The following is a 14,454-nucleotide window of genomic DNA, read 5'->3' as shown; positions in this document are numbered from 1 at the left end:
TCCTGAATGCCGAATCTGCGGCCCTCTAGAAGATGAGCACTCTGCAACCACCACAGGAGGGATACCCTTGTCCCTGGTGACAGGGTTATCCGCTGATGCATCTGAAGATGCGACCCGGACCATTTGTCCAGTAGGTTCCACTGGAAAGTCTTGCGTGGAATCTGCCGAATGGGATTGCTTCGTAGGAAGCCACCATTTTTACCCAGAACCCTTGTGCATTGATGCACTGAGACTTGGTTCGGTTTTAGGAGGTTCCTGACTAGCTCGGATAACTCCCTGGCTTTCTCCTCCGGGAGAAACACCTTCTTTCTGGACTGTGTCCTGGATCATCCCTAGGAACAGAAGACAAGTCGTCGGAACCAGCTGCGAATTTGGAATATTGAGAATCCAATCGTGCTGCCGCAACACTACCTGAGATAGTGCTACACCGATCTCCAACTGTTCCCTGGATCTTACCCTTATCAGGGAATCGTCCAAGTAAAGGATAACTAAAATTCCCTTCCTTCGAAGGAATATCATCATTTCGGTCATTACTTCAGTAAAGACCCGGGGTGCCGTGGACCATCCCTACGGCAGCGTCTGAACTGATAGTGACAGTTCTGTACCATAACCTGAGATACCCTTGGTGAGAAGGGTAAATTTTGACATGAAGGTAAGCATCCTTGATGTCCCGAGACATCATGTAGTCCCCTTCTTCCAGGTTTGCAATCACTGCTCTGAGTGACTCAATTTTGAATTTGAACCTCTGTATGTAAGTGTTCAAAGATTTTAGATTTTAAAATCGGTCTCACCGAGCCGTCTGGCTTCGGTACCACAATAGTGTGGAATAATACCCCGTTCCCTGTTGCAGGAGGGGTACCTTAATTATCACCTGCTGGGAATACAGCTTGTGAATGGCTTCCAAAACTGCCTCCCTGTCAGCGGGAGACGTCGGTAAAACAGACTTTTGGAAACGGCGAGGGGAATACGTCTCGAATTCCAATTTGTACCCCTGAAAATATTACCTGAAGGATCCAGGGGTCTACTTGCGAGTGAGCCCACTGCGCACTGAAATTAATTGAGAACGGGCCCCCACCGTGCCTGAACTTGTAAAGCCCTAGCGTCATACTGAGGGCTTGGCAGAGGCAGAAAAGGGTTTCTGTTCCTGGGAACTGGCTGATCTCTGCAGCCATTTTCCTCTCCCTCTGTCACGTGCAGAAAAGAGGAACCCTTTTGTCCGCTTGCCAACCAGGACTGCGCCTGATAATACGGCGTCTTATTTTGAGAGGCGACCAGGGGTACATCCCCTTTTTTTAAGGCAATACTTCCAAATGCCGTTTGGAATCCGCATCACCTGACCACTTTACTGGTAGAATTGGACAACGCACTTATACTTGATGCCAGTCGGCAAATATTCCGCTGTGCATCATGCATATATAGAAATGCATCTTTTAATTGCTCTATAGGCAATAATATACTGTCCTTATCTAGGATATCAATATTTCCAGTCAGGGAATCCGACCACGCCAACCCAGCACTGCACATCCAGGCTGAGGCGATTGCTGGTCGCAGTATAACACCAGTATGTGTGTAAATACCTTTTAGGATACCCTCCTGCTTTCTATCAGCAGGATCCTTAAGGGCGGCCATCTCAGGAGAGGATAGAGCCCTTGTTCTTACAAGCGTGTGAGCGCCTTATCCCCCCTAGGGGGTGTTTCCCAACGCACCCTAACCTCTGGCGGGAAAAGGTATACTGCCAATAACTTTTTTAAAAATTATCAATTGTTATCGGGGGGAAACCCACGCATCATCACACACCTCATTTTATTTCTCAGATTCAGGAAAACTACAGGAAGTTTTTCCTCACCAAACATAATACCCCTTTTTTTTGGTGGTATTCATATTATCAGAAAAGTGTAAACATTTTCCATTGCCTCAATCATGCAATGTGTGGCCCTATTGGAAATCACGGTTGTCTCTTCACCGTCGACACAGGAGTCAGTATCCGTGTCGGCGTCTGTATCTGAGGTAACGGGCGCTTTAGAGCCCCTGTATGAGACGTCTGGACATGCACAAGCTGAGTAGCCGGCTGTCTCATGTCAACCACTGTCTTTAATACAAAGCTGACACTGTCACGCAATTTCAACAGTACATCCACTCAGGTGTCGACCCCCTAGGGGGTGACAACACTATTACAGACACTCTACTCCGTCTCCACATCATTTTTCTCCTCATACATGTCGACACAAACGTACCGACACACAGCACACACACAGGGAATGCTCTGATAGAGGACAGGACCCCACTAGCCCTTTGGGGAGACAGAGGGAGAGTTTGCCAGCACACACCAGAGCGCTATATATATACAGGGATAACCTTATATAAGTGTTTTTCCCTTTATAGCTGCTGTATTGTTTATACTGCGCCTAATTTGTGCCCCCCTCTCTTTTTTAACCCCTTTCTGTAGTGTAGTGACTGCAGGGGAGAGCCAGGGAGCTTCCCTCCAACTGAGCTGTGAGGGAAAATGGCGCCAGTGTGCTGAGGAGATAGGCTCCGCCCCTTTCTCGGCGTCCTTATCATCCGTTTTTCTGTATGTTTTGGCAGGGGTTAAATGCATCCATATAGCCCAGGAGTTATATGTGATGCATTTATTTTAGCCATATAAGGTTTTTATCGATTTATTGCGTCTCAGGGCGCTGCCCCCCAGCGCCCTGCACCCTCAGTGACCGGAGTGTGAAGTGTGCTGAGAGCAATGGCGCACAGCTGCGGTGCTGTGCGCTACCTTATCTGAAGACAGGATCGTCTTCTGCCGCCGATTTTCCGGACCTCTTCGCTCTTCTGGCTCTGTAAGGGGGCCGGCGGCGCGGCTCCGGGACCCATCCAGGCTGAACCTGTGATCGTCCCTCTGGAGCTAATGTCCAGTAGCCAAGAAGCCCAATCCACTCTGCACGCAGGTGAGTTCGCTTCTTCTCCCCTTAGTCCCTCGATGCAGTGAGCCTGTTGCCAGCAGGTCTCACTGAAAATAATAAACCTAACTAAAACTTTCACAAAGAGCTCAGGAGAGCCCCTAGTGTGCACCCTTCTCGTTCGGGCACAGAGATCTAACTGGGGCTTGGAGGAGGGTCATAGGGGGAGGAGCCAGTGCACACCAGGTGATCCTAAAGCTTTCTTTAGATGTGCCCAGACTCCTGCGGAGCCGCTATTCCCCATGGTCCTTACGGAGTTCCCAGCATCCACTAGGACGTCAGAGAAACAGAGATTAGCAGCATTGTAAAATATTGATGCACAAACACAGTGCTAACATAATGTGCAGGTTGAGGTAAGCACAAAATTAAACACAAATACTTGGTACATACCCAGCAGCCAGCCATCCGGCATTTCTCCAGCCTCAAATTTATCAAAGAGGGATGACTGACTGAGGATGAAGGAGTCATGGCAGCCGCCAGGGTAACCCGCAACAACACTCATAATTTTGAGATTTGCATCACAAACCACCTGGACATTAGTTGATTGGCCAAAATGTCTATTTATATAAATATATTGCCTGCCACTAGGTGGTCTCAGCTCAACGTGTGTGCAATCTATGGCACCCAGCATATTTGGCATGCCAGCAAGCTCATAGAAAGCTACCCTGACTGCATGCCACTGAGACTCCTGGGTAGGGAAGCAGATAGAGGCATCTATGTGTGGTTCAAATGCATCCAAAACCTGAGTGTACAGTCAAAAATATAAGGTGAGTGTCTTAAGCACTTTGTTCAAATATACTGTTATAAATTCACATTACACAATACAAAAATGGGGCATAGAGGAGTATGTATGGTTTGCCTCACCTAATTTAAATATTTTGAAAAGGTGGGCTGTGAGATTCCTATTACATCGCCTGTCACAGCCTGAAAGCTGCCAGTAGCCATAAAGTGCAACACAGCCAGGAGTTTGTGCAGGCCTGAGACAGAGCGAGAGCGTGCTGTCTCAGGGTCTAGGTCCAGTTTGACTAGGTCATACAGACGGAAAATGTTGGTCCTATTTAGCCTGAACATCTGTATGACCTGGTCATCGGCCAATGCGTTTAAGTTCAAACGCCCCCTAAAAAACCGAGGCCTGCGCAGCCTCCGCGGCACCTGTACAACCTGCTGACCATGTTCAGTTTCCTGGCCCTGGTTTCTTGTAGCCTCATGGAGCAGTCTCAGGAATCCCACAGCAAAACCAAATTCACTGCTACACACGGCAGCAGCCATTTCAGAGTGATTGATTTGGCAAATGTGCTGGCCCACCTTTTAAAGGGCCAAAAATGCAGGTGTGATTAATGATGAAGTCGGAACACATGTAAACACGCTTCTCAAAAGCAGGTCTACTTTTTTTTAGGCTTTTTGTACGATTAGTATTTTTTCACGGCCGCACATGCATTTTCACGCAAGAGATTTCAAATACGAATGGTTAGTAAATGACCGTGTTCAATACCTAAATAGCCACGTTTGACCGATGGTGTATTCATTCGTATTTTTACTACACAGCCGTAATAAAAATACGAATGCCCTCATCACTGCCGTGATTTTAGTTTAGTAAATTACCAAGATGACACTTTGACGAAAAAACACCATCTCGGTCAAAATCGGGACCTTAGTAAATATACCCCAAGGTATCTGTCCACGCTGCTACAGCACTACAAACCCAAGCCGACACTATCGCCGTTCTGAGTAATGTACCAGTATGCGTGTAAATAGACTTCAAGGTAGTCTCCTGCCTGCGATCAGCAGGATCCTTGAGGGTTGCGGTATCTTGAGACGGCAGCGCCACCTTTTTGGATAAGCGCGTCAACGCTTTGTCCACCCTGGGGGAGGATTCCCACAGTATCCTGTCCTTAGCCGGGAAAGGATACGCCATAAGAATCCTTTTGGGAATCTGCAGTTTCTTGTCTGGAGTTTCCCAAGCCCTTTCAAACAACTCATTTAGCTCATGTGAAGGGGGGAAAGTAACCTCAGGTTTCTTTTCTTTAAACATGTGGACCCTCGTGTCAGGTACAGAGGGGTCGTCTGTGATATGCAACACATCTTTTATTGCAATAATCATATAATGAATAGTTTTCGCCAATTTTGGCTGCAACCTCGCATCATCGTAGTCGACACTGGAGTCAGAATCCGTGTCGGTATCAGTGTCTACTACTTGGGATAGTGGGCGCTTCTGAGACCCAGAAGGGCCCTGTGACATAGTGAAAGGCAGGGATTGACTCCCTGTACTTTCCCTGGACTCCGCTTTGACCAACCTTTTATGTAATAAATTCACATTTGCATTTAAAACATTCCACATATCCACCCAATCAGGTGTCGGCGTTGCCGACAGAGACACCACACTCATTTGCTCCACCTCCTCCCTAGAAGAGCCTTCCGCTTCACACATGCCGACACACACGTACCGACACCCCACACACTCAGGGAAATCTCTAATCTGGAGACAGGTCCCCAACAAGGCCCTTTGGAGAGACAGAGAGAGAGTATGCCAGCACACACCCAGCGCCAATGACCCTGGAAACACAATTCCCAGATATATATATAGCGCTTTTTTATATACTGACTGCGCCCAAATTATGTGCCCCCCTCCTTCAAAGCCCTCTGTCACCGTGTTCAGCAGGGGAAAGTCCGGGGAGCCAGCTTCCAGCAGCGTGCTGTGGAGAAAATGGTGCTGGTTAGTGCTGTGGGATCAAGCTCCGCCCCCACAGCGGCGGGCTTCGGTCCCGCTCATAATAAAAAAAAATTATGCCAGCCAAGAGGATTATTGCTGCCCAGGGCGCCCCCCCTGCGCCCTGCACCCATCCGTGCCTGTATCGTGTGTGTGTGTGTGTGTGTGTGGGAGCAATGGCGCGCAGCGTTACCGCTGCGCGTTACCTCAGTGAAGATCCGAAGTCTTCTGCCGCCTGTGAAGTCTTCTTCCTTCGTATACTCACCCGGCTTCTATCTTCCGGCTCTGCAAGGAGGACGGCGGCGCGGCTCTGGGACGAACGGCTAGGGTGAGACCTGCGTTCCAATCCCTCTGGAGCTAATGGTGTCCAGTAGCCTAAGAAGCAGAGCCTATCACTGAAGTAGGTCTGCTTCTCTCTCCTCAGTCCCACGACGCAGGGAGCCTGTTGCCAGCATGACTCCCTGAAAATAAAAAACCTAACAATATTCTTTTTTACAGAGAAGCTCAGGAGAGCTCCCCTGAAAGCACCCAGTCTCCTCTGGGCACAGGATCTAACTGAGGTCTGGAGGAGGGGCATATAGGGAGGAGCCAGTGCACACCCATTCTAAAGTTTCTTTATAGTGCCCATGTCTCCTGTGGAGTCCGTCTATTCCCCATGGTCCTTACGGAGTCCCCAGGACGTAAGAGAAATCACTGATAACTGACCCGTTTTCACAATCAGGGCCGCAAAAACACACAGATCCGGGAACTTATCCTGGATCCAAGTGTTTTCTTGTGAATAAATATATTGGGCACAACTGAATTCTCCCCCATACTCTCCATTATAGTATAAGTAATGACTGTTTGACATTGTTTCACTTTCACTTGATTACAGGAGACTGTCCAATATTGGGGAATTCCCATCACTGATAGCTCTGAGCTAAAAATACAGATACTGTATGGCACTCCATTAGTTAAAATTATCAGAAGTATCTGATTATTTTAAACACAGCCCCAGATTTATCAAGCCTTGGAGAGTGATAAATAGCACAGTGATAAAGGGGATGTAGTTATGCGACCGGCGGTCAGGAGACCGCTATTCACATTACCGACCCCTGCATCCTGCCCGCACTAATTCCCGACAGTCACCATGTCGACTAGCAGGGACTATTCCCACTCGGTATACTGAGCTCCAGGATCCCCAACGCGTGATAAAGTAATAGCCAACCAGCTCATGTCATTTTCCAAACACACCCTGTGACATGGAAGTTAGGAGCTGATTGGTTGGGACTTTATCACCATGCTGTTTATCACCAAGGCTTGATAAAATGGGCCATAGTTTGCTAGAGGCAGCCTTTTCCTTCAATATATTATTTGGCTGTATGTGGCTACTATATACTTGCTGTATACTGCAAAGGATCTGCATCAGTTGAGGTGATAAATTATGTATGTACCTGAACTCCTCATACGACGCTACTTTCTGATGGCTGGCACGGAACTTGGCATCATTTTCTCTCTGATACTTCTGGTCTGCAGCCACAGCATTGGCCAGTTCCCTTTCCAGCTCCCGAAAATTAAGTGCTTCTGAATCATTCATTACTGAGTGGGGAAAATGAGAGAGTGTCATAATCACACATATGTGAATAATATAGTGGTGTGTAAACATGTAATATGCATAAATCACCAGAAAACTTGTTTAGTATAACTGCTTGTGAGCGGACAAGCAATTTTCGCCAAAGCAAAGGGTGAATTGTTCTTAAAATATAAATCCATTCGGAGGAATATAATAAAATAAGGATCATTCTAAACTAGCAATTACTTAGCCAGCTATAACCCCTCTGTAGTTATAGCAAATGATAATATCAGGATTTTGATAAATCCCTTTCTCCGATTCCACAGGGGCCACTGGAGTGCAGATACAATGGGGATATAGTAGGCAGTAACTGGGAGCTGGCACTTTCAATTAATAACCATGTGAATAGCTCCTCCCCTACTATGTCCTCCCTCCAAGCCAGTCTAGTTAAAACTGTGCCCGAGGAGAGCTAGAAAAGACCAACGTCAAAGTAGAGGAGGTTCGCTAAGCCAACTAAAACAGGATAACCCCAAGGAAACCTAGAAACATAGTGATAGGGTAATAGGAACAAAACGCGCAGTCACACAGTGACCTGCAATCCGATAAGTGTAGAAGGAGGAAACAGCGCTGGGTGGGCATCCAGTGGCCCCTGTGGAATAGGAGAAAGGGATTTATCGGTAAGTACCAAAATTCTGATTTCTCCTTCATCCACTAGGGGCCACTGGAGTGCAGATACAATGGGGATATAGTAGGCAGTAACTGGGAGCTGGCACTTTAAATTAATAACCATGTGACTAGCTCCTCCCCTACTATGTCCCCCCTCCAAGCCAGTCTTATTTTAGTGCCCGAGGGAGCTGGTTCACTCTTGGGGCTTCTGAAGATTTTTTTTTTTTTAATTATTCTTTTTTATTTTTCTTTCTTACACTCACAGACTGGCAGCTTTGCCACTGCCAGTCTGCACCGCGGGAAGCTGCCGGCGGGGTCCCATCGCAGCTGCTTGCGGCTCGGGATGGGCCCCGGCTGAAGGAGACACTGAGCTCTCCGGAGCTAGGCCGGACATAGCTGCGTGCGGCGCGTGTCGGGGCCGCTCCGTCGGCAGAAGATTCCGGCAGCACAGCAGCGGTAAGTATCGGTGGCCGGACACCGCTGCGTGCGGCGCGTCGGGGCCACTCCGTCGGCAGAGTATGAGTGGCCGGACACCGCTGCGTACGGCGTGTGTCGGGGCCACTCCATCATCTGCAAGCAGTGGTGAGTAAACACCCCCCCCTCCACATTGTGCATTTACTGGTGCAATATGCTCTAAGTAATACATTTATTCCCTCAGTGTGCCCACTGTATGATCTGATGTGTCTGGAGTGGGTCAGGGTAAGAAGAGGTGCCTTTTCTGGTTTAAAATTGGCGCCATTGAGGGTGGGGGGGCGGAGCTTCAGTGCGCTCTGCACAGCGGAATATAAATAAAATAAGGATCATTCTAAACTAGCATTTACTTAGCCAGCTGTAACCCCTGTGTAGTTATAGCAAATGATAATAATTGGCTGTCATGCTTTTACCAATGCCAGTATCAATCATGTCTACCAGGACAGACAAAACAACGTAAGTGTTACAATTAACACCATACAGTTGTCCTTACAATCAGGACCCAGAGTTTGACCTACAGTATTTCAGCCACCTTTCCCTTAAAGCTATTTATGCTTACCTATACTCGGATGCCGCCAGGATGTCAGCATGGGTAGTAAGGATTTATCACAGATGAGTATTATTGAATGAGGAAACAGGGCACTAGTCAGATCTAATAAATAATGCTCCAATGTAATTGGCAATATAACAAAATAAAACAACAACAAGCACACAGGGCGGGATGTACTAAACCTTGAAAAGTGATAATTTCACTGTGATAAAGTACCAACCAATCAGCTCCTAGCTGCAATGTCACAGGCTGTGTTTGAAAAAATAAGATTTTACTTACCGGTAAATCTATTTCTCGTAGTCCGTAGTGGATGCTGGGGACTCCGTAAGGACCATGGGGAATAGACGGGCTCCGCAGGAGACATGGGCACTTTAAGAAAGAATTTGGATACTGGTGTGCTCTGGCTCCTCCCTCTATGTCCCTCCTCCAGACCTCAGTTAAAGAAACTGTGCCCGGAAGAGCTGACAGTACAAGGAAAGGATTTTGGGAATCCAGGGTAAGACTCATACCAGCCACACCAATCACACCGTATAACTTGTGATAACTTTACCCAGTTAACAGTATGAACAATAACAGAGCATCAGATAAACCCTGATGCAACTATAACATAACCCCTATTTAAGCAATAACTATATACAAGTATTGCAGAAGAAGTCCGCACTTGGGACGGGCGCCCAGCATCCACTACGGACTACGAGAAATAGATTTACCGGTAAGTAAAATCTTATTTTCTCTAACGTCCTAGTGGATGCTGGGGACTCCGTAAGGACCATGGGGATTATACCAAAGCTCCCAAACGGGCGGGAGAGTGCGGACGACTCTGCAGCACCGATTGAGCACACGATAGGTCCTCCTCAGCCAGGGTATCAAACTTGTAGAACTTTGCAAACGTATTTGAACCTGAACAAGTAGCAGCTCAGCATAGTTGTAATGCAGAGACCCCTCGGGCAGCCGCCCAAGAAGAGCCCACCTTCCTAGTGGAATGGGCTTTCACTGATTTTGGCTGCGGCAAACCAGCCACAGAATGAGCCTGCTGGATCGTGTTACAGATCCAGCGAGCAATAGTCTGCTTTGAAGCAGGAGCACCAAGCTTGTTAGATGCATACAGGACAAACAGTGACTCCGTTTTCCTGACTCTAGCCGTTCTGGCTACATAAATTTTCAAAGCCCTGACTACATCTAGTAACTCGGAATCCTCCAAATCACGAGTAGCCACAGGCACAATAGGTTGGTTCATATGAAAGGATGAGACCACTTTTGGCAGAAATTGTGGACGTGTCCTCAATTCCGCTCTATCCCTATGGAAAACCAGATATGGGCTTTTATGAGACAAAGCCGCTAATTCTGACACGCGCTTAGCCGAAGCCAAGGCTAATAGCATGACCACCTTCCACGTGAGATATTTCAACTCCACTGTTTTAAGTTGTTCAAATCAGTGCGATTTCAGGAAACTTAACACCACGTTAAGATCCCAAGGTGCCACTGGAGGCACAAAAGGAGGCTGAATATGCAGCACTCCCTTCACAAACGTCTGAACTTCTGGCAGAGAAGCCAACTCCTTTTGAAAGAAAATGGAAAGGGCCGAAATCTGGACCTTAATTGAGCCTAACTTCAGGCCCAAATCCACTCCCGACTGAAGGAAGTGAAGGAACCGGCCCAGCTGAAACTCCTCCGTAGGAGCATTGCTGGCCTCACACCAAGAAACATATTTTCGCCATATCCGGCGATAATGTTTAGCTGTCACGTCCTTCCTAGCCTTTATCAGCGTAGGAATGACCTCCTCAGGAATACCCTTTTCTGCTAGGATACGGCGTTCAACCGCCATGCCGTCAAACGCAGCCGCGGTAAGTCTTGGAAGAGACAGGGTCCCTGTTGCAACAGGTCCTGTCTTAGAGGAAGAGGCCACGGATCTTCTGTGAGCAATTCTTGCAGATCTGGATACCAAGTCCTTCGTAGCCAATCTGGAACAATGAGAATTGTTCTTACTCCTCTTTTTCTTATTATCCTCAGTACCTTGGGTATGAGAGGAAGAGGAGGAAATACATAGACCGACTGGAACACCCACGGTGTCACCAAGGCGTCTACAGCTACCACTTGCAATAGCTCTGTAGCTTTTTGTTGAGGCGTGACGCCATCATGTCTATCTGTGGCAGTTACCACGACTTGTAATCTGTGTGAAGACTTCTTGATGAAGTCCCCACTTTCCCAGGTGTAGGTCGTGTCTGCTGAGGAAGTCTGCTTCCCAGTTGTCCACTCCCGGGATGAACACTGCTGACAGTGCGCTTACTTGAGTCTCCGCCCAGCGAAGAATCCTGGTGGCTTCCGCCATCACCACTCTGCTCCTTGTGCCGCCTTGGCGGTTTACATGAGCCACTGCGGTTATGTTGTCTGACTGAATCAGAACCGGTTGGTCGCGAAGTAGGGACTCCGCTTGACGTAGAGCGTTGTATATGGCCCTTAGTTCCAGGATGTTGATGTGAAGGCAAGTCTCCTGACTTGACCACAGGCCTTGGAAATTTCTTCCCTGTGTGACTGCCCCCCACCCCCGGAGGCTTGCATCCGTGGTCACCAGGACCCAGTCCTGAATGCCGAATCTGCGGCCCTCTAGAAGGTGAGCACACTGCAGCCACCACAGGAGAGACACCCTGGCCCTGGGGGATAGGGTGATTAACCGATGCGTCTGAAGATGTGATCCGGACCATTTGTCCAGGAGATCCCATTGAAAGGTCCTCGCATGGAACCTGCCGAATGGAATGGCCTCGTATGATGCCACCATCTTTCCCAGGACTCGTGTGCAGTGATGCACCGACACCTTTTTTGGTTTTAACAGGTCTCTGACCAGTGTCACGAGTTCCTGAGCCTTCTCCCTCGGGAGATAAACCTTCCTCTGGTCTGTGTCCAGAATCATGTCCAGGAAAGGGAGACGAGTCGTAGGAATCAACTGCGACTTTGGGATATTTAGAATCCAGCCGTGCTGTCCTAACACCTCCAGAGAGCGTGCTACGCTGATCAGTAACTGCTCTCTTGACCTCGCTTTTATGAGGAGATCGTCCAAGTATGGGATAATTGTGACCCCTTGCTTCCGCAGGAGTACCATCATTTCTGCCATTACCTTGGTAAATATTCTCGGTGCCGTGGAGAGACCAAACGGCAACGTCTGAAATTGGTAATGACAATCCTGTACCACAAATCTGAGGTACGCCTGATGAGGCGGATAAATGGGGACATGAAGGTATGCATCCTTTATGTCCAGAGACACCATAAAATCCCCCTCTTCCAGGCTTGCACTGACCGCTCTGAGCGATTCCATCTTGAACTTGAACCTTTTCAGGTATATGTTCAGGGATTTTAAATTCAATATGGGTCTGACCGAACCGTCCGGTTTCGGTACTACAAACATGGTCGAATAATAACCCTTTCCTTGTTGAAGGAGGGGAACTTTGACCACCACCTGTTGAAGATACAATTTGTGAATTGCCGCTAACACTATTTCCCTCTCTAAAGGGGAAGCTGGCAGGGCCGATTTTAGGTAACGGTGAGGGGGCATCTCTTCGAATTCCAGCTTGTATCCCTGAGACACAATTTCTATTGCCCACGGATCCAACTGGGAGTGAACCCACTTGTGGCTGAAGTTTCGGAGACGCGCCCCCACCGGGCCTAGCTCCGCCTGTGGAGCCCCAGCGTCATGCGGTGGATTTAGTGGAAGCCGGGGAGGACTTCTGTTCTTGGGAACTAGCTGCGTTGTGCAGTTTTCTTCCTCTGCCCCTGCCCCTGGCAAGAAAGGACGCACTTCGGACTTTCTTGCCTCTTTGTGATCGAAAGGACTGCATTTGGTAATACGGTGCTTTCTTAGGCTGTGAGGAAACATATGGCAAAAAATTTGACTTTCCAGCCGTAGCTGTGGAGACCAGGTCAGAGAGACCCTCCCCAAACAATTCCTCACCCTTGTAGGGTAAAACCTCCATGTGCCTTTTTAAGTCGGCATCACCTGTCCATTGCCAAGTCCACAGGACCCTTCTGGCAGAAATCAACATTGCATTTATTCTAGAGCCCAGTAGGCTAATGTCTCTTTGAGCATCTCTCATATATAGGACAGCGTCTTTTATATGCCCCAGGGTCATTCATATAGTATCCTTGTCTAAGGTATCCAGTTCCTCAGACAAGGTGTCAGTCCATGCTGCTACAGCACTACATACCCAGGCCGATGCTATCGCTGGCCTGAGTAAGGTACCTGAATGTATATAAATGGACTTCAGGGTACCCTCCTGCTTTCTATCCGCAGCATCTTTGAGGGTAGCCGTATCCTGTGACGGCAGGGCTACCCTCTTGGATAAGCGTGTTAAAGTTTTGTCCACCCTAGGGACGGATTCCCAGCGTAACCTGTCTGTTGGCGGGAAAGGATACGCCATAAGCATCCGTTTGGAAATCTGTAGTTTTTTATCTGGAGATTCCCAAGCCTTTTCACATAACTCATTTAGCTCATGTGAAGGGGGAAAGGTCACCACTTCCCTCTTTTCCCCGTACATATGAACCCTCTTGTCAGGGACTGGGGTTTCCTCTGTGATGTGCAACACATCCTTAATTGCTATAATCATATAACGGATGGCTTTAGCCAATTTAGGCTGTAACTTTGCATCATCGTAATCGTCACTGGAGTCAGAATCCATGTCGGTATCTGTGTCAACAATTTGGGATAGTGGGCGCTTCTGAGAGCCTGAAGGCCTCTGCGACATAGGATCAGGCACGGGTTGAGACCCTGACTGTCCTGAGGCTTCTGCTTTGTCTAACCTTTTATGTAAGGAATTAACATTATCATTTAAAACCTTCCACATATCCATCCAATCAGGTGTCGGCGCCGTCGGCGGAGACACCTTATTCATTTGCTCCCGCTCTGTTTCTACATAGCCTTCCTCGTCAAACATGTCGACACAAGCGTACCGACACACCACACACACAGGGGATGCTCTTTTTTGAAGACAGTTCCCCCACAAGGCCCTTTGGAGAGACAGAGAGAGAGAGTATGCCAGCACACACCCTAGCGCTATAAAACCCAGGAATCACACAGTAACTTAGTGTTAACCCAGTAGCTGTTAGGTTCCTGGTGCTCAGAACAAGGGAGATGTTATGAAGTGAGTCCAGAGCACCAGGACGTAATGCTGGGAAAGGGAAACGGAATGGGAATAGCCCCTGGCAACCTACCTCCGTTGTTTTACCCGTGCTGTCAATTCACTCTTGCGAGACTATGGTTTCTTGGGCCCATGGCAGCCGCGTTTGAAGGGCGGATTAAGTCTGCCCAACTCCGATGCCCCCTCAGGTCTTAAGGAGAGACAAAGAGTGAACTGAGACAGGGTAATAACAAGGGGCCCTCTAACTGAAACAACCAAAGCCAGGGGCTACTAACTAGGCTAAAACTAAATGTATGTGCGGCCCGCCGCCAAAGGAAAAGAACAACAAAGGAAATGCTGACCACACGCCGACACAATACTTTTGTGTACCGGCGGTGACAGCATAATCAGAACCCTCTGCAAAACACCAGTGACAGATACAACCAAGGAATACAGCG

General features: G+C 48.2%; 1 protein-coding gene across 1 annotated transcript in view; it reads right to left on the bottom strand.

The window, feature by feature from the left end:
* CCDC103 (coiled-coil domain containing 103) overlaps nucleotides 1-14,454 on the bottom strand; it is a 132,363-nt gene that overhangs the window by 63,258 nt on the left and 54,651 nt on the right. Inside the window, exon 2 of the mRNA XM_063959979.1 lies at nucleotides 7,086-7,230. Within this exon, the coding sequence (XP_063816049.1) occupies nucleotides 7,086-7,228 (143 nt within the window). The 5' untranslated portion in view covers nucleotides 7,229-7,230. The remainder of the gene's footprint in view (nucleotides 1-7,085; nucleotides 7,231-14,454) is intronic.

This window comes from Pseudophryne corroboree, chromosome 3, assembly GCF_028390025.1.
Source record: "Pseudophryne corroboree isolate aPseCor3 chromosome 3, aPseCor3.hap2, whole genome shotgun sequence".
Classification (NCBI taxonomy): Eukaryota; Metazoa; Chordata; class Amphibia; order Anura; family Myobatrachidae; genus Pseudophryne; species Pseudophryne corroboree.
Note: the sequence above shows the minus strand (reverse complement) of the source record. Positions and strands in the feature narration are given on the sequence as shown.